Below are 20,402 nucleotides of genomic sequence, written 5' to 3'. Positions count from 1 at the left end.
GACCATGGTGTGGGTCTGAGCTGCAGCCTCTGCTGGCAGCACCAAGGTTGGCCCGAGGCTGGGAGTTCTTCCTTCCCCTGTTCGTTTATCAGGGGGAGCCATCTGTAACTCACTTGAAGTGCTTCAACGGCCAACCCATCACATGATGGGATGAACCAAGCTCACATCTGAAGCAGGAGAGCCCTTTTCTGTGAGGGGGAGGATCTGGTTGTTGGTGACTGTAAATAAATGGGATTCCACCCTCAGCAGAGGCTCAGTGGCCTCGGGCATTCCGTGGGTAAAATATCTGAGATCTCTCTTGCTGGAGGAATAACAAACCTGAGTTTGTTGGGAGGTGAACTGTGTTCTCTGCCAGGAGCTGGTTTACCTGACTCCAAACATCAGGTGAGATTTTGCTTTCTCTTTTACCCAGTATACCTCTCTCTGTATAAAGTTTTTGAAGTAAAATTCTGTAGCCAGGTGAGTGAGTTCCCAGGGGCTCTGAGGACCCAAGTCCTTCAGCTCTCAGAGGCACTGAGGCTTTTCTGAGGAATCGCTCCCCTTGCCCATTTTTACTGTGCCTGGATTAATTCTCCATTCTTTGGTGCAGAAGGGAAGAGATTAAAAGATTCTTTCTGTGTTACTTCTAAATTGTAGTAGATGAGGGGTTGGTGCAGTAGAGCAGCAATCAGATTATAGATAAATTGACAATCTGTGGACAAATCCACAGATAAAAACCAGAACTTAGCTGATAATGCTCACTGTAACTCCCCAGCCCAGCCTTGGTAATTGCACATGCAGCGCATATGTGTGTGCACAATCTACACCCTCCAGTGCAAAATCTGTAATGCAGGAAAGCAGTGCAACATAATAAAGCCAATGCAGGGAAATGCTCTATTTTGAGAAACGAATTTTTCATGTTCTGATCAAGTCTGGGTGCTTCTGTGGGGGAGTGGCCACTAACAGCTCTGCTCTATCCCTTCTCAACACCAAATCAGTCTCTCCTGTCTCAACAACTATGGCATTGTTTTCCTCATTCACTGACTTGATAACTGAACTGGAGGGCTCTAAATCACCGGCTGAGTGGATCTTTCTCACTGAGTATCAACGTGAAAGCAGTATTTTTCCTTTACATTTTCATCTGCAGAAGTGGAAATCAGAACACCACGAGCTCTACTTGCATCACTGAATCAGATCAGTGTCTAGTAGGTGAAACAACATAAGGATCATGGAATAAATATAGAATGGAGTAACTTCAGTGTTACTGTTCTTCAGCAATAGTCCCATTTTGGGAGATAAGCTGATTAATCCACCCCCACCCTCTCCATACCCTGCACAATGACTGGCAAATAATATTGCTTGAGGCTGGTGCTGAGCAGTAGGTGTTAGGAGCCTCATCTGCATCCTTGATGAGCTTCACCACTGAGAAGCAGTTTGGAGGAGGAGGATTAGACAGTACTGGGAATTGCCACAGCACTCCAGAAAGGATCCTTGGTGAAATGCTGAACTTTTAGGACAGATTTTTCCAAAGCTGACTCTCAGTGCTGTGTCCTCCAGCACCCCTGGATACCTCCCTGGCAACAGGTCTGATTTTCTGATCAGGATGAGGCAGCTGTGTTTGGTAGTGCAGGAACAACACTGAGCTCTTAATCCTGGATTTCCTGAGCTGTGTCTGACCAGTGAGCTCAGCCAGACAGAAATAGGTTTGGGTTCCACCTGCGGTGCTCGGGGGAGCAGGGTGGGCACACAGGTGGCAGCTCTGAAAGAATTTCCCTAGTGCTGAGAGAAACAGACAAAGAAAGAGCAATGCTGCTCCACTTCTGGGGGAAATGGAAGTCTTACCAGAGAGGAACATGGGAGAAACTTAAAATGATCAACTGGGCAGGTTTAATGTGGAAATGCGGCTGTTCATAAAGCACCTTGAATTCTCTGCCAGAGGAGCCACACAAAACTTTAATTTGTATTTTTTCCTGGTACTTTTCCTCTTAACTACACTAGTAATATACTTGCAGACTTAGTAAAAAACAACAAAACTCTTGCAGGCGAACTGAGGATGGGCACAGCAGCACAAGTGCTACTGTTCCTTTTGCTGTGCCCACCTGCAGCTGTGAAAATAGTGCTTCATGTTGCTACCGTGCCTTGGGGTCTGCTGGGTGTCACCTGTGCCCAGGTGTGTCACCTGGGCAACCCCTGACCCTCCTGTCTTCTAGGGAAAGACAAGAAAGGAAACTGCAACCTGTCCCGAGTGGACAGCACCACCTGCCTCTTCCCTGTAGAGGAGAAAGCTGTGGAATATTACTTCGCTTCTGATGCCAGGTAGGGTTTTCCAGCATCTCTGGTGCATGTGGAAATAACCTGTTTAAAGCTCTCTTGAACAGGAGATGGGGAGGCTGTGGTTTCTTGGTGAATAAAGTAAAATGTGTGCATGTGGCTTTACAAATACTAACCAAAACAGAGGTGCTGTTAAAGTAATGAACGCTGGACTTCAAATAGAGTGTTACCATTCTTCAGGTTCATCTGTTGGTAAGATTCCCCAGTGAAAGGAAACCTGAGAGAGAACTGACCTAAATTAGCAGGACAGATGCTAATTATGAGAAGAATTGTGTTGATTCTCCAGGGATCTCTGCACACATGCAATTCCTCCATCATCGAAGGTGGCACGTTGTAATCCCAGGGGAGTGAGGAGAGACCAACTTGGAAGCAGCCTTAGCAGAGTTTTTGGGGTTCTCTGGTTCAAGAGAAATGAGTGCTTGCTCCAGGACTGTAAAAATACTGCTGTGGTTGACATCTGCAGCTCTTTCCATCAGAGAATTGTGGAGATTCTCATTACACCCTGATGGGTTCTGCTTTCAGAGCTTTTCAGTGACACTCCAGGGAGTGCTGCTGGCCAGATCTCAGGTGCCTTAACAGGGGACAAAGCTGTCCCTGATTTTACAGATGGGCAAAGTGAGGTACAGGGAGGGCCAGTGGCTTATCGCTGGAGAAAACAAAGAAGGAACCTGTTCCTGTGTTTGAGCAGCCTGTGCGCCAGGGCAAATCCCTGCCCTCCTGGCCTCATAGCTCGAGACAGATTCTGTTGCTGCACACGCTGCTTTGTCTGAGCAATTCAGAGCTTCTCCTTAAAGCAGGCCCTGAAATCAATAATGAGCTGGGTGGAAAAAATCCAGTTCCATTGGCAGGGTGGAAATGCACTTTACAGGAATGGCCTGATTTTAAGACGAGGAAATTCCTCGACTCCAGAGCTGCATGTGCGATGAGAGGAAGGGCTGCAGCTGCCCCAGAGCAGGGTGTGATGTCCCCTGTGTCCCCACAGTGCTGTCATCGAGCACACCAACCGCGTGATCTTCCTGGAGGATGACGACGTGGCGGCTGTGGTGGACGGACGTCTGTCCATCCACCGCGTCAAGCGCACGGCTGGCGACCACCCGGGCCGGGCCGTGCAGACCCTGCAGATGGAGCTGCAGCAGATCATGAAGGGTGAGAGCTGCTGGCTGGCACCTGGGGGACGTGGGTGCTGCATCAGGGTGTGGGGGGCTGGAGTCACCTGGTACCATCCCTGCCCTGAGTGATGACAGGCACTGCTCGGTCCAGTCTGGAGCGTCTCCAAGGATAGAGGGTCCCACAGCCTGGTCTGGTGCTGTATCACCCTCGTGGGGAAACAAGTCCTTACAAGTTATGGGGCTTTCCCTCTAGTTGTTGACACCTTGCTGAGGGGAGTTGTGGGGCTGAGGATTTTGTCTCCTGCTAGGAGCCATCTGGTTTTTCCAAGACTGATCCCTCACAAACTTGCCGGTTTGCATCTGCCCTTCACTGACATCTTCCAGAAACTTGAATCAAGCTCTCATCATGAGCTGATATTTTGGCAGAAAAAGTATCAGTTTAATAATCATGGCTGGTCCAAACTTTTCCCTACATACACAGGAAAAATGGCAATTACCAGGAGGTAATTTTAAGTTTAAGTTACCAGGAGGTAAAGTGTTCTGATTTGTTTTCTGTCTTTCTTCATAGGTAACTTCAGCTCATTCATGCAGAAGGAGATATTTGAACAGCCAGAATCTGTTGTTAATACGATGAGAGGAAGGGTCAACTTTGATGACTACACTGGTAATTGAGCTTGAGCCTTCCTCACTCCTGACAGCTCAGTATCCAGCAGTTACTCACGGTGGTTACAAGGGAGGAAGTGGGAAACTTGGCTGGTATGAGATGAAGTGTGTGCCAGAGTGCCTCCAGAATTCCATGTGTTGGTGGACATTATATGATTTTTTTTTTGCTCAGTGGATGATGGAGATGGTAACACGCTGTTAGCACCAGTGATCTTGGGAACTTCTACCTGGCCACCCTGATCTTCTTCTCTAATCTTGCTCACAGTGAACCTGGGTGGGCTGAAGGACCACATCAAGGAGATCCAGAGGTGTCGGCGTTTGATCCTCATCGCCTGTGGCACAAGTTACCATGCAGGAGTGGCAGTGAGTGCTGGGCTCAGTGCCAGAATCAGAGAGTGGGGTGGGCTGCAGGCACCTTAAAGCTCATCCAGTGCCACCCTTGCTGTGGGCAGGGACACTTCTCACTGTCCCAGGCTGCTCCAAGCCTAATCCAACCTGGCCTTGGACACTTCCAGGGATTGAGGGGCAGCCACAGCTTCTCTGGGCACCCTGTGCCAGGGCCTCCCCACCCTCCAGGGAAGAGTTTCGTCCTAATAATCTGATCTAAGTCTACCTTTGTCAGTTTAAAGCCATTCCCCTTTGTCCTGATACTCCATGCCTTGTCCTAAGTCCTTCTTCAGCTCTCTTGGAGCCCCTTTAGGCACTGGAAGAGGCTCTGAGGCTGCCTTGGAGAGTGTATGGAGTGTGCCAAGCAGATTAAGGATTGATTTCAGGTTCGGGATTGATTCTTAACCTTAATCAGGTTAAGAGTAAGCAAGTGCACACAGGTGAATGAAGGAGGACCCTTGTGAAAGCTGCAAACACCGTACTCAGTTCACAGCAACAGCAGGAGGAAATAAAAGCTGACGAACCTGAACTTAGGGAAGTGGTTCCTGTGACTTCCATGGCTGTGGAAGGCTTTGGAAAACAAAAGCTGCACTATTAGAACAGGCAGCTGGCAGGGGAGGGACGATGCAGGAGCAGAATGCAGACGCTGCAGCAAGGCAGGGGCTGCCAGGAGCCAGGTGAGATCCAGGCTTGGCCTGGATGTAGGTGATGGTTTGAGTTTTTCAGGCTTCAGTCTGATACACACACAGGACCTTCAGCATTCCATAATTTATATGGTGGGTTATATAATAAGTGAGAGTTACTTAAGAGAAATCTCCTTTGAGGGAGGAGTTGGCCTCACAGGCTGGTGGTGGTGGTGCCAAGGCAAGGTTGCTTCTCTCAGGGGTTGTTGGTGATTTGAGTGTGGGCAATACTGAGTGAGTAACGTGTAATCCAGCACTAATTCTCACAAGGGGGTTTAATGGTATTATTTTCCAATGTGTGGCAGCTAGAAACCTTTTTTTGTGCAAACACTTACAAACATGATGTAATACCTGACTTCCTGCCCCTTCTTGTGCCAGACCCGCCAGGTGCTGGAAGAGCTGACCGAGTTACCTGTTATGGTGGAGCTGGCCAGTGACTTCCTGGACAGGAACACCCCCGTGTTCAGGGACGATGTCTGCTTCTTCCTCAGTCAGTCAGGTATACGGGCTCCCCTCCCCACCTCTCACTCCCTCCTGCCCAAAATTGAGGGAGGAGGCAGCAGGGCCCACTTTGGTGCCTGTCTATGGGCCTGTGTCTGGTGATGTGAGGGGGGACACTCAGATTCCAGGGGTGGGAGCACCAGGGAGGTTCTGCTCCCTCCCTCTGCAGCTGCTACAGGGCTCCTGTGGCTGACAGGTGTAACAGGAGTTGTTTCCTTTCTCTGCATCAATCAACAGGCTGCAGAGTGCTGCTGAGCTTGGGGTGAAGGCAGCTCCACAGCTTCTTTGGAACAGTTTGATTTCTCTAGTTAAAGCACCACCATATGGTAGATTGGAGCCACAGAAGAAATTAAACTCTCAGACACGAATAACAAAAAATCCAACTAACTTGGAATGGAGTAGGAGATAAAAGGCACGCTGAGGCATAAAAAAATTTATATTAGATATTTCATATTTTCAAGGACAACTGTGATACATAACTACATTTTTTCTCCTTAGTTGCATTTCAGATTTTCATGACTGATCTTCAGCTCTGACACTGAAACCAGTCAGTACTTTGTCTCCACAGGCTAAAGCACCCTTTTGGGAGCAAATATTTGCTTCTCTGTAGTGATCTTTTTCTTCTCAACACCAAGTATCAGAATATCCTTTGTGGGGGGCTCAGGGTCAGGTTCTCCCTGGGGTTTTTGAAGACAGGTTTTTGTGTCCCTTAGAGCCAGTCCTGTCCCAGTCTACAGGGAACACTCCTGAGGGCACACAAGGGGCTCCATCCTCCCCTGAACTGTTGATGTGGCAAACTAACAAAGATTTTCCTGGAACCTGAGCTTGCTCATCGGGCAGAGCAAATCCAAAGTAAACACTGAGCTCAAATAACTTGTTCCCCCCACCCATAAATCTCTTTTTAGAGTAGATTCCCACCCTGCACATCTGGCTTTGAGTTGAGCACTGTGCAGAACAGGTTTAGGCACTAAGGACAAAGGTACCGACCTCACCTGGGGGGTTTTCTTCTTTCCTGTCTCCTTGGATGTGCAGGAGTGCTCAGAGCTGTGTCCTTTCAGGACTAAAGCAAACTGGTTTCATGAGCTGGAAGGCACAGCAGCTTCCATTCACAGCCCATCTCTGGAGCTCAGCCCATGAGCAGCTCAAGACCTGAAATGTGTTTTCCCCCCATACCTCCCTGCCCAGATGAATTTTTATTAACCAGGAAAATGAGTAAAGTTGATTTTTGTTAAAGGGACAACCTGTGAACTGCCTTTTTTTAAACCGTAGCAGAACACTGGCTTTTCCTTACACCAAATGCTGCAGATAGTTTTGTGTTTTCTGAGTGTCACCGCCCTGTGTTTAGGGTTCAGACTCGGTGTGCTGGGGCTGGAGTGGCTGCTGCCACCTCCTTGGCTTCAGGGAGCACAAACCCTGGGGCTCTGTTTGAGGAGTTCGTGCATTTCCCCCCCGCAGTGGCAGCAGCACTGAGCACCCATCCGTCTCCTTCCTTGTGGTTCCTTGTGTTCCCTGTGCTTCCCCGTGTTCTCTGTGTTGCAGGGGAAACAGCAGACACTCTGATGTGCCTTCGGTACTGCAAGGAGAGGGGAGCCCTGACCGTGGGCATCACCAACACCGTGGGCAGCTCCATCTCCCGTGAGACTGACTGCGGCGTGCACATCAACGCGGGCCCTGAGATCGGCGTGGCCAGCACCAAGGTGAGGCACAGCCCGCACCCCTCCCTGATTTTATTTGGTGTTCCTGCCTCTGGAACGCCTCCTGAAAGGCCTGGCTGTGACAGCAGCACCCTGTGTGTTCTCTGTCCTGGAGCTTGCAGAAGGCTTTTTTTGGTCCCTTTTAAAAATGAAGTATTGCAAGGAAACTGCATTGAACATTGAAAATGAACGGGTCTCAGAGGGAATGATTCCCTAAGATGACAGAATTCTCTCTGCCATTGTTTGCCTTGAGGTGCAGGCTCAGTTTAAACTAAGGCCAGAGATGAAAAAGGAAATTAAAAGAGAAGATAATGGAAACTTTGTCTGCATGTAACTCCCTCACTGGCTCTGCTTTACCAAAGAAAATGGGATATTAAAACTATACTTTTAACAAATGGTGGAATGGTCTTTTACAGAAACCTACTATTTGTGTCCAGATAGCAGGATTATTCTGGCTATGTGTGATACAGTATAAAATAAGTTAATTTGCTGCGTTTCATTTTGGTGAAGTGCTTCTGCATGGTGAAATCTGCTTTGGTTTAGTTATATTTAGAGGCGAGATGATGTCAATCTGTTACATAAATTCAGCCAAAAACCACATTTGAGTTTAATAGTTCATTGGGGAATTTGATCATGGAAAATTCATGAATCTCTTACAAGAAATTTTTGAATGAGCTGTTTGTCCCTGTTGTTTTCACATGGCCAACAGTTACAGTTTGGAGATAAATGGGATTTTTTTCTCTGATGATGTGGGGAGTTACCAAAGCTGTGCATATATGAAGTAAGAACGTGAAAAGTTTCTGCCCTGAGGTTGCCCAGAACTTCCTTTTGAGAATATTCTAAACAGCCCAGGCATGTTAATGTGGCTGCTGGGTGCTGTGGACTTCTGCAGCCTCCAGCTGCACAAAGCAGAGCAGCTCCCATTCCACAGTAGCCTCCTCCAGGCAGCATAACCGCAGCTTTTCTGGATTCCTTCACAGCCATTTCAATCTCCTCCAGTGCAGCATGAAAGTTTGTCTGGCCTTTGCTTAGGAAGGGACGAAAATACTCCACACCTTGATCTTACCTCTGGATGACTTCAGTGCCAGTCTGGCCCCAAGCCCTTTTCATAATGTTTGTCCTGCAAGGATCTCAGAGGCCAAGCTGCACCTGCTGTTCCAGTGTCCCAGACCTGCCCTGATGTGAGCCCTCCTGTCACCTGCCTGTACAGGGATTCTCCCCAAAGGCAGGGACAATTCTTGCAGACAGGGGAGGAGTTCAGGAGAGTGTTCTTAAAGAAGGAGGGTAGGGAATCACAGCTGCCTTTATGTTCCCTGAGTGTGGTCCAAAAAAATCCCAGCTGGTTGAGATTGGTTGTCGTGGGCTTCCATCAAACATCTCCAGTCAGCGCCCTGTTGCTCTCCAGCCTTCTCAGGAGTCACTTGCAGTAAAGGAGGACATGGGCATGGTCACACAATAGGGTTTAGCAATTACCAGGGAATCTTAGAATATAAAATCTTGGTTGTTGTGTCTGAATCTCCTGGAGTATGAGGAGATCATTGCATGCCTCTGTTGAGACGTGCTCAAGTGAGATTTGCCTTGTGAGCCCATGTTCAGTTTTGCTGTTAACTTGGAATCAAAGCTGCCACTTGGTGTCACGCTGAGAACAAAGGCACAGCTGGGCTGAGGATTTCACCTGTTTGGTGCAGCAGTGACATTTCTCTCATGCCCCACGCCAGGCCTACACCAGCCAGTTCGTGTCCCTGGTGATGTTTGCCCTGATGATGTGTGACGACAGGATCTCCATGCAGGAGCGGCGCAAGGAGATCATGCGGGGGCTGAAGGGGCTGCCAGGTAGGATCTGGGCAGGGGGAGCTCAGCAGGGCTGGACCTGCAGAGAGGGGTTGAGGGGGTCAGGTGGGCAGCAGGGCTGTCACAATTCCTTGTAGCCACATTCTCTCAGCTGTCTCCAGGCCACCAAACTGGACCAGTAAAACTCTGAGCCCAGGGGTTTTACAGGTCGCTGCTGGCTGTGTGAGTGATGGGTGAGTGGGGTGGTGCAGTGTGAGGCACACACATGAGCACACTCTATCTGGGTTCTTCCCTTTCCCTCTAGACTTGATTAAAGAAGTGCTGAGCATGGATGATGAGATCCAGAAGCTGGCCACAGAGCTGTACCACCAGAAGTCTGTCCTCATCATGGGACGTGGCTACCACTACGCCACGTGTCTGGAGGGAGCCTTGGTAAGATTTCTTTATTTAAAGCTGGTTGAGACACAGCCACAGACTTCAGACCTCTGCACAGGGAGCAACATCTGGCTCCAAGTGCAGCTATGAATGCAGCTATGGCTCTGATGTGTTAGCCAGCACTGTGTTAAATGGAGGCCCTGGCACAGGATGCTCAGAGGAGCAGTGGCTGCTCCTGGATCCCTGAAAGTGTCCAAGGCCGGGTTGGACACTGGGGCTTGGAGCAGCCTGGGACAGGGGAAGGTGTCCCTGCCCAGTGGGACTGGATGGGTTTCAAGATCCCTTCCAACCCAAACTGCCATGATTACAAATATCTAAAAGTCACTGTAACATTGCTGAGGCTGCTGCTGGAAGATTCCCATGTCACAGCCTGCAGTGTGTTGGAAGGGTGTATTTTTCATGTTCACACTGGGAATGCTTTACTGGGCACCCTAATAAATGGAAAACTGAGTATGGACTTTCCAAACCCATATATTGCAGTTTTTACATTTGAGGAGATTCCTGTTACTCTCATTGCTGTCCCCACTGCCATGCAAACATGTCCTCTTTGCCTTTCCCTGTCCAGTCAGGCTGGGAGGGTGGCTGTGGTGGTTTGGTGGCACAACTGGAAGTGTTGGTGGCTGCAAACAGCCTAGCCCAGGGGCACTGCTTGGATCTGGGTTTTTGGCCTAACTCATCTACCTCTGAGAAGAGCCAGAACTGAGTTTTACAAAGTGCAAGAATTCACAGAGATGGTTAAAAAAATGTTACAAGGTTGCTCAAAGGTTTTTGAATTCTTTTCCTCCCTCTAGAAAATTAAAGAAATCACCTACATGCACTCGGAAGGGATCCTGGCTGGGGAGCTGAAGCACGGCCCCCTGGCCCTGGTGGACAAGCTCATGCCTGTGATCATGATCATCATGAGAGACCACACGTATGCCAAGTGCCAGAATGCTCTCCAGCAGGTCATTGCACGGCAGGTGAGGGCCTGGCAAGGTCTGCAGTGCACCAGAGGTGATGCTTTTAATAGAAAAGTAGTTCACAGACACCCAGACCGTTCACTTTGGTGTCACTGCCCACATGGGAGTTCAGTAAATACTGTGGGCATTTCAACAGCAGTTTTTGCAGCAATTGCAGAAGCCTGGCATGGTCTGTTTAATCCTTAAATACCCCACAGGGCTGCCCAGGGCATGTGAAGCTGTTTGGTTCTAAATTAAGTAATAAATTTTGCCATTGGCACTCTGCACAGAAATGAGAAAAGAACCTTCCAGATCTGCTTTCCTTCAGCATTTCCCTCTGTTGCAGGGCCGACCTGTGGTGATTTGTGACAAGGAGGACATCGAGACCATTAAGAACAACAAAAGAACAATCAAAGTTCCCCACTCAGTGGACTGTCTGCAGGGGATCCTGAGTGTGATCCCCCTCCAGCTGCTGGCCTTCCACCTGGCCGTGCTCAGGGGCTACGATGTGAGTACAGCATTCCTTCCCCTGCACTCCTGTGTGCTGCCGTGTGCTGGGTGATGCTGCAAGGCTCGGGGGGTTGTCTGTGCCTCTGCTTGAGCTGCTGGAGTGCCCGGGGCCAGGGGCAGTCGTGGCCAGTGCAGAACTGGGAGGAGGCCCAGTATACGTGGCTGAGTCTGGTGCAGCTGAGCTGGGACTGGTGTCAGTGGTCTGGTAGGAGCAGCCAGGCTCTGGAGGGCTGGTAGAGAGCTAAAGAGAAGGTGACAATCCTCAGAAGGGTGTTTGGCAAACAGTTTGGTGTTAGCTGTTTGATCTTAATACAGACACTGGCCTCTACCTGTTACCAGTGACCTCTTACCACCTGAGCACTGGAACAAGGTGGACTAAAGGGACTCGCTCCTTAGTTCTGACAGAGAAGTTATAACAATTAAGGTTGTGGACATTTTTCTGCACTGATTGTCCTAAATTAACGTGAGAATATGTTGGATTGTTTTCAGTTGAAACACAGAACAGACATTCCACGTGTTACGAAGTTACACACAAACAAAGTGTGTAAATACTCACAAGCCTGTTCTTTCTCCTCCCTCTCTGCAGGTTGATTTTCCAAGAAATCTGGCCAAGTCCGTAACTGTAGAGTGAAAGATCATCTGAATCATAGGGGCAAAGGGGAATTAAATGAAAGACTTTTTTTGGTACCAAAATAACTCGATTTTAAAGCCCCCTAGGTAAATCTTATTTTGGTAAATCTTTGTTTGTGTATAAGATCACCATGACTCCATTACATTAGTGATTGTCCAATTGATTCCACATGCTATGTCAATGGCTCTGGGTTTTTTTGATCAATAGACTTCTATGAAAGATGTTAAATGGTTTTTCTTAGAGATTGCTGAGTCTTCTAGGTAAGGGGCCCTCCACTTTATTCTGAGCTGATATCATTGTCTCTTACCCAATGTGGCTCATTCCAGTCACTGATCAGAAACCTCTGAAGGAACTAATCAATGCCCTGTCACGCTCTCAGGCAGTGAAGCAGGACACCAGAACTCACAACTGGAACAAGAGCTGGTACTGGTCATGCTTGTGCAGGTATTTTACCAGTGAACAAAACTGCAGGCAAGCCTTTGGGGTAAATTCCTGCCTCAGGTGCAAAAGGGAATTCAGCTGAGCTGTCACAGCCTCCTCGCTCCTGGGCAGGTGGCCAATGTGCCAAGGAGATAACGCTGCTCCAGAAGGGTTTTTTCTATGCCAAAAAAACATAGCAAGAGACAATCTCGTAGCCACGGTGGCCACGGCGCCGTGTGACCCCAGCACGGCCAGTGGGACCCACCCTAGCTGGGACTGGGAACTCTGGCTGACCAGTGGGGTGAGGGCACAGAGGAGTGACCAGTGCTCGCTCTGAGCTGGTGCCTGCTGCTGCTGGTTCTTCGGGGTTTTTTAAAACAAGTGGAAGTTTTCCTGTGCTGAGCATTTTCCCCTCAAGCTGAGGGGCACAGGGGCACTGTGAGCACACCTGAGTGACCCAGTTCTGTGCACACACCTGAGTGACCCAGCTCTGTAACATGCCTGAAGGGGATAAAAAGGCTCCATAAACACAACAGGAATAAATACTTAGGTAATCTTTCTGTAATAAGCTTGAAGAGAATCAAAAATTACACAGAAAATATATCTTCAGGACTCAAAACCTGACTTTTTCAGAGTCATCAAAGGGCAGTTATGTATTTCCTAATGTGAAAAGGTGAATTTTCTCCCATCTTGCTGGGTTTTGAATTAACTTTACACAGGCACTGTAAAACCACGACAAAAAGTATAAAATGGTGCTGGTGAATATTCCAGGTCGTTTACTGCCCATGAAAAATGACTTTAGCAAATGGCAGTGGCTGGGGACTGCCCAGTGCCCTGCCAACCCCAGTTCCCCTGGCACAGGGTGCCAGTGCTGAGCAGCCACGACCCAGGCTGGTCTATGGCTGCCCTGAGCAAGGTGTTCCCAAGGACTCTGTGGCAATTCTGCTTTGTAAAGACCCACAGGGACTACTTCACTTCAATTCAGCGTCAGCTCAAGGCTCAGTTTCATTATGAGAATGAAATGCTGCATGCCTGGAAAACAGCTTCTTAAAGCCAGTGTATGTGTTTCTTAATCTGTCATATTCAGACTGTTAATTTATGAACACATTGTGCTGCCAGTGTCTGTTTAAGAACAAAGCAGTGAATGCTGCATTTTAGTTCAGCAAATGCTATGTGTGAGGCACTGCCCTGTGACAGCTGTGCCTCTGCCTGAACATACTCCCGGCTTCATTGGAGGATGATAATTGTCCTTAAGGGAAAAAACAGGGCAGGTGCAATGCTCATGGGTAGGAGACAGCTCCTTCTCCTCCTCTTCTTCCTCCTTCTCCTCCTCCCACCAGCTTGCTGAAGAGAACCTGTGCAGGGCTGGATCCAGGCCTGGGTCCCCTGGGTCCCCCTGGCACAGGGATGTGCAGTGTCCCATCCCTTTTTCTCAGAACAGGATCTCATGTGAAACAGCCCCACGAGGAAATTTTTTAAGGCGCTTTTTCTCTGCCTGCAGCCAGCATTGCTTTTACCCTGCCTTGCACAGAGGGCTGCCCATGGGCGGGGGGGCAGGCAGCCCTGTGAACACAAGCTGCTGTTCAGTAGAAACTTTTTTAGTGCAAGCTGTTACACGTTTGTGAAAGTTGTGTACAAAGAGGACCAAAGAACAGGAGTCTGAGTTAGAAATGTCCAGTCTGACAGTGGAGCTGTAGAGGTCGTGTTGAGCTCTCTGGGTTTGTGCTCTGCCAGACAAATCCTTGTTCCTTGTAGCTGGAGGCATTGATGGGGCAGGGGAACAGGTAGTGCCCACCCCCTCCTCCTGCCAGCAAACTGCCTCGAGTGTCAAACTCTGCCTGCCAAAACTGAGGGCTCGGAGCTGTTGCAGGGAGGCTGATAGATGCTGGAGGCTCAGTCTCAGGATGCTCTGGAGCACACCTGTATGAAGAATTTCTCTGCTGAGCATGGCAGGGAACCTGTTAAGCATCTCGTTGTTGTTGTTGCCATGCAGTGTGAAGTGAGAATGTACAAAGGACTCTTTCTAGCTTTCCTTACCTCATTTTGTCCACATGTTGCATTTCGATGAAAGATGATGTTTCTCTTTTCCTTAGAAAATTTTAGGATGTCTTGTGGTATTTATTAACAGCCAGTCAGTCTTCTGCTCTCCCAAATGAATGTTTTGCTTACTGAGCCAGTGAAATTCTCTCCTTCCTTACTGAGGTGTTGCAGATTCGGTAGCCCTGTCTCTAAAATTGAGCCACAGGTAAATACAAAGTACAGATCAAGGCCTTTGCCTTGCAACTCCATCTGGAGTTGCAGCTTCTATTCCTGCCTACTTTGGTCACAGTTCATTTTGGTGTAATTCTGTTCCTCACCTGCAGAGACTCGGGGGGAAGCCCTGAGGTCTTGGCGGGGTTTTAATTACCAAAGACCAGAGAGTTCCCAGCTCAGCACGTGTTTCTGTCCCGCAGTTCTCACACAGATTCCACACACATGGAAATTAAGCTTACATGGAAGATGCTGCAGCCAGAACGGTTTTTTTTACTCCCTGGCTCTGCTGCAGAAGGGCTGTGGGCACTTTTTCCCCAGATTTGCCATAGTCAGCACTCTGTTCATGTTCTTGCCAAGAGCCCATCAGTGCCTGGGGGCTGTCCCTGGCCAGGGCCATCTCCTGTGTGAGGTGGGAAAACCCTTCTGTCCAAAAAGCTGCCTGGACACCTTGTATTGGGTCAGGCTCAACCCCCTATGCTGAGAGAGCCAAAACATCACCCAGAGCCTTTCCCAGGCACGTGGGATGGAGCTCGTGGGCCTCAGTCCCTCAGTCTGGAGCCTTAAGCCCTGCCCAGACATGGGGGTCTGGTTGAGCTGCGGAGTGAAGCCTCTAAAGGCACAAATCAAACCCACACCAGTGCAGAATTGGGCCTTTCCCCTCCTTGGCTCTTCCTAGGAGTCCTTGATGTCACAAGCAAGTTGCCAGTGGCCGTGTTGGATGGAGAGAGAGACTGAAGTACTTTTAAGTAGCACGTCAGTGTTTAGCTGTGGCTAATTTTAGATCCTACCTGAATGTACCAAATTTGCCTCAAAGCATGGAGTCCCTCCTCTTCACCAGAAACAGGAAGAAGAAGAAACAGAAGTATTTGGGTTGGGAAAAAAGAAAAAAAAAAAAAAAAAAAAGGAAAGAAAACTATTTGCCTTCAATTCAGTTTCTGTAAATAGACATTTGAGTGGCAAACCCACATTTCCTCCCTTGTAGATTCTCTGCCTCTGCTGTACATATCCAGCTGGCTTGGGTTGTGGGGACCAGACTGTACCGTGTTTCTGTCGTGTGCTGTATGCAGAAGATGTCTTACTTTTGTCTGTAGTGTTCCATAATTTGGGTTTTGTCTCTTTGCTTATTTTTTTTGTATCTCACCCTTTGAATAAAATCAAGTGCCCTACATTAAACAAACTGAATTACTGGTCTTTAGTTAAATCTCTTAAGGACAGAGATGCCCCCTGTGGAAGTTCAGGGCTGGATATACAAAGCAGAAAACCCCAGGGCTTAACTTGCTCCTCCCCTGACCAGCGAGGCTGTTTCCAGGTCAGAGATTCAGCCTGTATTTCATGTTTCATATTTCACCTGTCCTTTCCTAACTGTGATTTTTTCCACTCTACAAGAAAGCCTGTGAAATCCCCCTAAGGCAGAAGTGTTTCTGTACCTTAATTCCTATTTAATTACCTTATTTAATTATCACCGAGACAGCTGCAGTCAGGACAGCCGATACCTGGCCTGTGCTCAGTGAGTGTAACTCACATTCCACAGCTTCTGAAATCTCAGCTGCTTTTCCAAGGAGGAGCCTTGTGTGGGTGAGGCTGAGCTGGGACCATGAGGGTCAGGTCAGACCAGTGCTGGGGGCTCAGGGCTTGGTCAGGGCTAAAACACACCTGGGTGGCTGTGTGAGGGAATCCCATGGTGACAAAACAGTCTGGAATTCCACCCCCTTGCTTTTGGACCGTTCATGGATTCATCTCCTCAGGGATCTTTGCCTCTCCATGGGAGCTGCGTCAAACTCCAGCATTTGTTCTCTTAGACAAGGCTAAGAAAAAGCTCAGGCTTCTCCTCTCGAAGACCTTTCCTGTACAAGCACTAGCACTGAAAGGTCCTGAGGCTCCTCTCTAGGGCTTGGACTTGCAGTGTGGCTGTGGCAGCACAAGGAAAGTTGGGAGCACGACTCTGCACAGAAATGCTTCACCCCTGCACAGTTTGTCTCGTATAAGCTGATAAATAAACTCCCAGAAGCCAAGTGAGACTTCCAGATGGGCACAGACGTTTGGTTTGAAGAAATTACATTAGACTGACTGCTCCAGAGTGATGTAGAAGCAGCACCTGTTCCTTGCCTTGGACAGGTAAAAGCTATTGCTAATTGCAGTAATATTGCTAATTGCCTTCCCCAGAAAGGCACAGGCATAGCCAGCCTGTGGGGTGAGGACACAAGGTGACAGAGCCACCCCCCTGTGCACAGGGAGGAGCAGAAGACAGCGGGAAGCCCTTGGGAGCAGCAGCCGTGACCAGCTGGGGAGTTGTGGCTCCTGAGCCCTGGGTGCTCTCAGCAGCCCCCAGGAACCATCCCCAGGGCCAGAGCAGCCCTTCAGCACTCAGAGCATCAGCCAGGAGGCCTTGAGGTCCTAGGCTTTAGTGGCAGCTGACAGAACATCCTGGGAAACATGGAAAAATGCTGCCCAGGGATGGGAATTCACCTCGGTGGGCTTCCTGGCCAGTCCAGCTGAGCTGTGCACAGCCCGGTGCCATTCCAGGAGACAGGAGGCAGCGCTGTCCTTCCCCAAACCCTTTGTTCCTGCCCTGGTGGCACAGCCAGACGTGGATGGACCCCCACAGCCATGGCTCCTGGACAGGCGTGGCCTCTTCAGCTCCAGCCCCGGCAGAAAAGCTGTGTTTCATGGAGGCCTGACCCCAAACCCACTCTGTGTGCTTCAAAAGAGGCCATTTCTGACCTGTTTCCATGCATTTATCCTATGGTTGGAGTACAGCACAGGCACCTGAAGGAAGAGAAGCTGCCTCACCAGGATGGTCCATTCCGTGCTGAGGAGGTTACCCAGCCCCCCCAGGAAAATCCGACCCACAAATCAGACAGGACAGGACTTCGTCCCCCTCCTCAGGCTCATCCTTCATTGTTTAGGTCAGATACAATATGTTCTCACGGTCCTTAAAAATTCCTGTGGAAATGAGCTTAAGCAAACAGGCTGTGCAGGGACCCAAGATCCTGCAAGGCAGAGAGCTCAGGCACACTGGGACCCTCGGGGTGACACCACAGCCCTGAGCTGGGCCCAGTGAGGCTCCCCAGGGCACTGGGACCATGTGCAGGATGGGGCCAGCACGGGAGGCCTGGCCAGAGTGGAGGGAGGTCACCCAAGGTCCTTGTTCAGGACAAAATTACCAAATCACCTGCACAGGCAAGCCCCAGCTGCACCAAAGAGAAGCAATCAGCAAACTTCGAGGGGGCTAGCTGGGCTCTCCCAGCTCCTCCATTCCCTCCCTGTTCCTCCATTCCCTCCCTGTTCCTCCATTCCCTCCCAGCTCCTCCATTCCCTCCCTGTTCCTCCATTCCCTCCCAGCTCCTCCATTCCCTCCCAGCTCCTCCATTCCCTCCCTGTTCCTCCATTCCCTCCCAGCTCCTCCATTCCCTCCCTGTTCCTCCATTCCCTCCCTGTTCCTCCATTCCATCCCTGTTCCTCCATTCCCTCCCAGCTCCTCCATTCCCTCCCTGTTCCTCCATTCCCTCCCAGCTCCTCCATTCCCTCCCTGTTCCTCCATTCCCTCCCAGCTCCTCCATTCCCTCCCTGTTCCTCCATTCCCTCCCTGTTCCTCCATTCCATCCCTGTTCCTCCATTCCCTCCCAGCTCCTCCATTCCCTCCCTGTTCCTCCATTCCCTCCCTGTTCCTCCATTCCCTCCCAGCTCCTCCATTCCCTCCCAGCTCCTCCATTCCCTCCCTGTTCCTCCATTCCCTCCCTGTTCCTCCATTCCCTCTCTGCTCCTCTTCTTCCCTCTCCCTCCAGCATTACCTGCACCAGGGAGGGGATGGCCAGAGCCTCCCAGCCAGAGTGGAGAGTCCAGCTCTGCCTGCACAGCTCCGTGTCCCCAGCAGGGCCGGGCAGGGCAGGGCAGGGCAGGGGACACACAGGTGCTGCAGGGGTGGCACAGCCTCTCCTGCCCGTGAGCAGGGAGTTCCTGGCAGGAAGGATTGCCTGCCTCTCCTCCCTGCTGTCCCCAGGACCTCTCCTGGAGCTCCCAGCTGGGTCCTTCTGGCACCTGGGGCTGGGCTGGACACTTGGCCTGCACAGGGGGACATTGGCACACCCGGGGGACGTGTCTGGAGTTGGCTGTGCAAAGCCACCCTCCAGTGCATGGATGGTGGGAGAAGCCGCCTGGAGCCACTAAAGCTCCTCTCCAGCACGAGAGCAGCACAGACAGAACGGCCCCTGTGGTCACAGCCACTCTGAGCTGTGGCAGGGACTCACATTCCTGCTGGCATTTCCTGTAGCAGCTCCTTTCCCCAGCCCTGGAACTGCTGACAATGAAAATTCTCCTGTGCTCGGACAGCCCCAGCTGGGCCTGCCTGAGGAAACTCCAGGCACACGTGCCCCACACCAGGACAGGATGGCCACACTCGGAGGGTGACCCCCGACCTCCCTGGTGACACAACACCGGGCCCGAGCCTCCAGCCATCACCCGCTGGAATTCAGGGGGGATTTCAGAACTGCACAAAGCTGGGAATGATGCACTCGGGAAAAATTCCCACTGGGCCAAACCACGAGGAGGAACAGGTTTCTGTGACCCAGGGATTGTGTCACAGCCCTTGCTGACAGGGGATGGCCGTTCTCATCCTCCTCCTCTCCACCTGAGCCACTTCCCCTCCCTCAGGCCCTCAGGAAGGCTCTGACAGGGCCTGGAGTGTTGGATGAATCAAGTGTCTCTGTGGATGGATGAAGTGGCTCAAGGATGTCCCCATAGGACCCCAGCCAAGCCAGGCGGGGGCTGTTGTTTTTGTGGCTGCCTGTCACTTTTTCAGATGCATCATTCCCTGTCCCCAGGGCTGTTGTTTTTGTGGCTGCCTGTCACTTTTTCAGATGCATCATTCCCTGTCCCCAGGGCTGTTGTTTTTGTGGCTGCCTGTCACTTTTTCAGATGCATCATTCCCTGTCCCCAGGGCTGTTGTTTTTGTGGCTGCCTGTCACTTTTTCAGGTGCATCATTCCCTGTCCCCAGGGCTGTTGTTTTTATGGCTGCCTGTCCCTTTTGCAGGTCGATCGCATCGCTGCCTCCAGAGACTGAGCACCAGCACTGCCCCCAGAGCTGCTGCAGCGCCCGAGGGCCTTGAGGAGCAGGAGCCAGGGGTGAGCAGGGGCAGCCAGACCCTGCCCGGGGGTGACACCATCTCCAGGGTGACACTGGCCCTGGGGTGACACCAGCCCTGGGGTGACACCATGCCCAGGGTGATGCCAATCCAAGGGTGACACCATCCCAGGGGTGACACCAGCCCAAAGGTGACATTGGCGTTGAGGTGATGCCATCCCAAGGGTAACACGATCCCAAGGGTGACACCTTCCCTAGGGTGACACCATCCCAAGGATGACAGCACTCTTGGCTCAGCCCAGCTCCCCCTGAGGCCCCGGCCCAGCACCCTAAATGTGAGTGTTAAGCACTGAACAAAGCCTAGAGCCATCCCTGTGTAGGTGACACACTCAGAGGTCACTCTGCTTGCTGGTTGTGTTTAGCGCCGGAGTTCTTGTCTTGTTTGTAGGTTTTAAACAATAAAAGTCTCCAAAGATTTTCTAGGTTTTTAGAGCAATTGCCAGAAGTGGAGTGTTTTGCTTTAGAAATGCCAGTTTGTCTCTTCTCCGATGGTTCCTTCCCTCCTTGGCTTTCACAGCCCAGGAAACAAAGCCAAGTTCGTGACCCCTCCCTGCTCCCCCTTCTTTCCCTGTTCAGTGACAGTTCTGAGCGCTTGGACTCAAATTTCCCCCCTTGTGTCTCCTTCAGACAGAGCTGAGGGCTGAGCCTTCAGTCCTGGTGGTGGCTTTGCTGTAAGAGCCTGGCTGGACAGTCCTGCACTTTGTTCCGCACCCCAGAGCCATGGAGACAAGGACAGTTAGTCACAAATACCCCGATCCAACCCAAAAATCCCCTGAGATCTCCACAGCAAGCTCCTGGGAACAGAGAAAACCTTCCACAGGATTAGATGAGGAAAGCCCAAGCCCATGTGGGATGCAGAGGAGCAGAGGTTTGGTGTCCACACCTGGGGGGAGCAGCACGAATCAGCTCCTCTGATGGAAGTGCGTTTAAAAATTT

At 50.5% G+C, this 20,402-nt stretch overlaps 1 protein-coding gene across 2 annotated transcripts in view; it reads left to right on the top strand.

Annotated features, from left to right (window-relative positions):
- Nucleotides 1-20,402, top strand: part of GFPT1 (glutamine--fructose-6-phosphate transaminase 1) — a 36,077-nt gene extending 15,675 nt beyond the window's left edge. The window contains exons 9-19 of one of the 2 annotated variants that reach the window (XM_066206436.1): nt 2,190-2,295; nt 3,293-3,456; nt 3,988-4,083; nt 4,348-4,445; nt 5,531-5,651; nt 7,193-7,350; nt 9,066-9,180; nt 9,443-9,570; nt 10,365-10,532; nt 10,858-11,019; nt 19,356-20,402. In XM_066206436.1, coding sequence (XP_066062533.1) covers nt 2,190-2,295; nt 3,293-3,456; nt 3,988-4,083; nt 4,348-4,445; nt 5,531-5,651; nt 7,193-7,350; nt 9,066-9,180; nt 9,443-9,570; nt 10,365-10,532; nt 10,858-11,019; nt 19,356-19,385 — 1,346 coding nt within the window. In that variant the 3' untranslated portion in view covers nt 19,386-20,402. Of the gene's footprint in view, nt 1-2,189; nt 2,296-3,292; nt 3,457-3,987; nt 4,084-4,347; nt 4,446-5,530; nt 5,652-7,192; nt 7,351-9,065; nt 9,181-9,442; nt 9,571-10,364; nt 10,533-10,857; nt 11,020-11,607; nt 15,462-19,355 lie in introns of those variants that run through there. The other variant, XM_066206435.1, reaches the window with a different exon arrangement.

Source organism: Chamaea fasciata, unplaced genomic scaffold (genome assembly GCF_029207755.1).
Source record: "Chamaea fasciata isolate MVZ Bird 193981 ecotype frontalis unplaced genomic scaffold, bChaFas1.0.hap1 SCAF_30, whole genome shotgun sequence".
Lineage (NCBI taxonomy): Eukaryota > Metazoa > Chordata > Aves > Passeriformes > Sylviidae > Chamaea > Chamaea fasciata.
The sequence above is the reverse complement of the archived record's forward strand: the minus strand, read 5'-3'. Positions and strand labels throughout refer to the sequence as shown.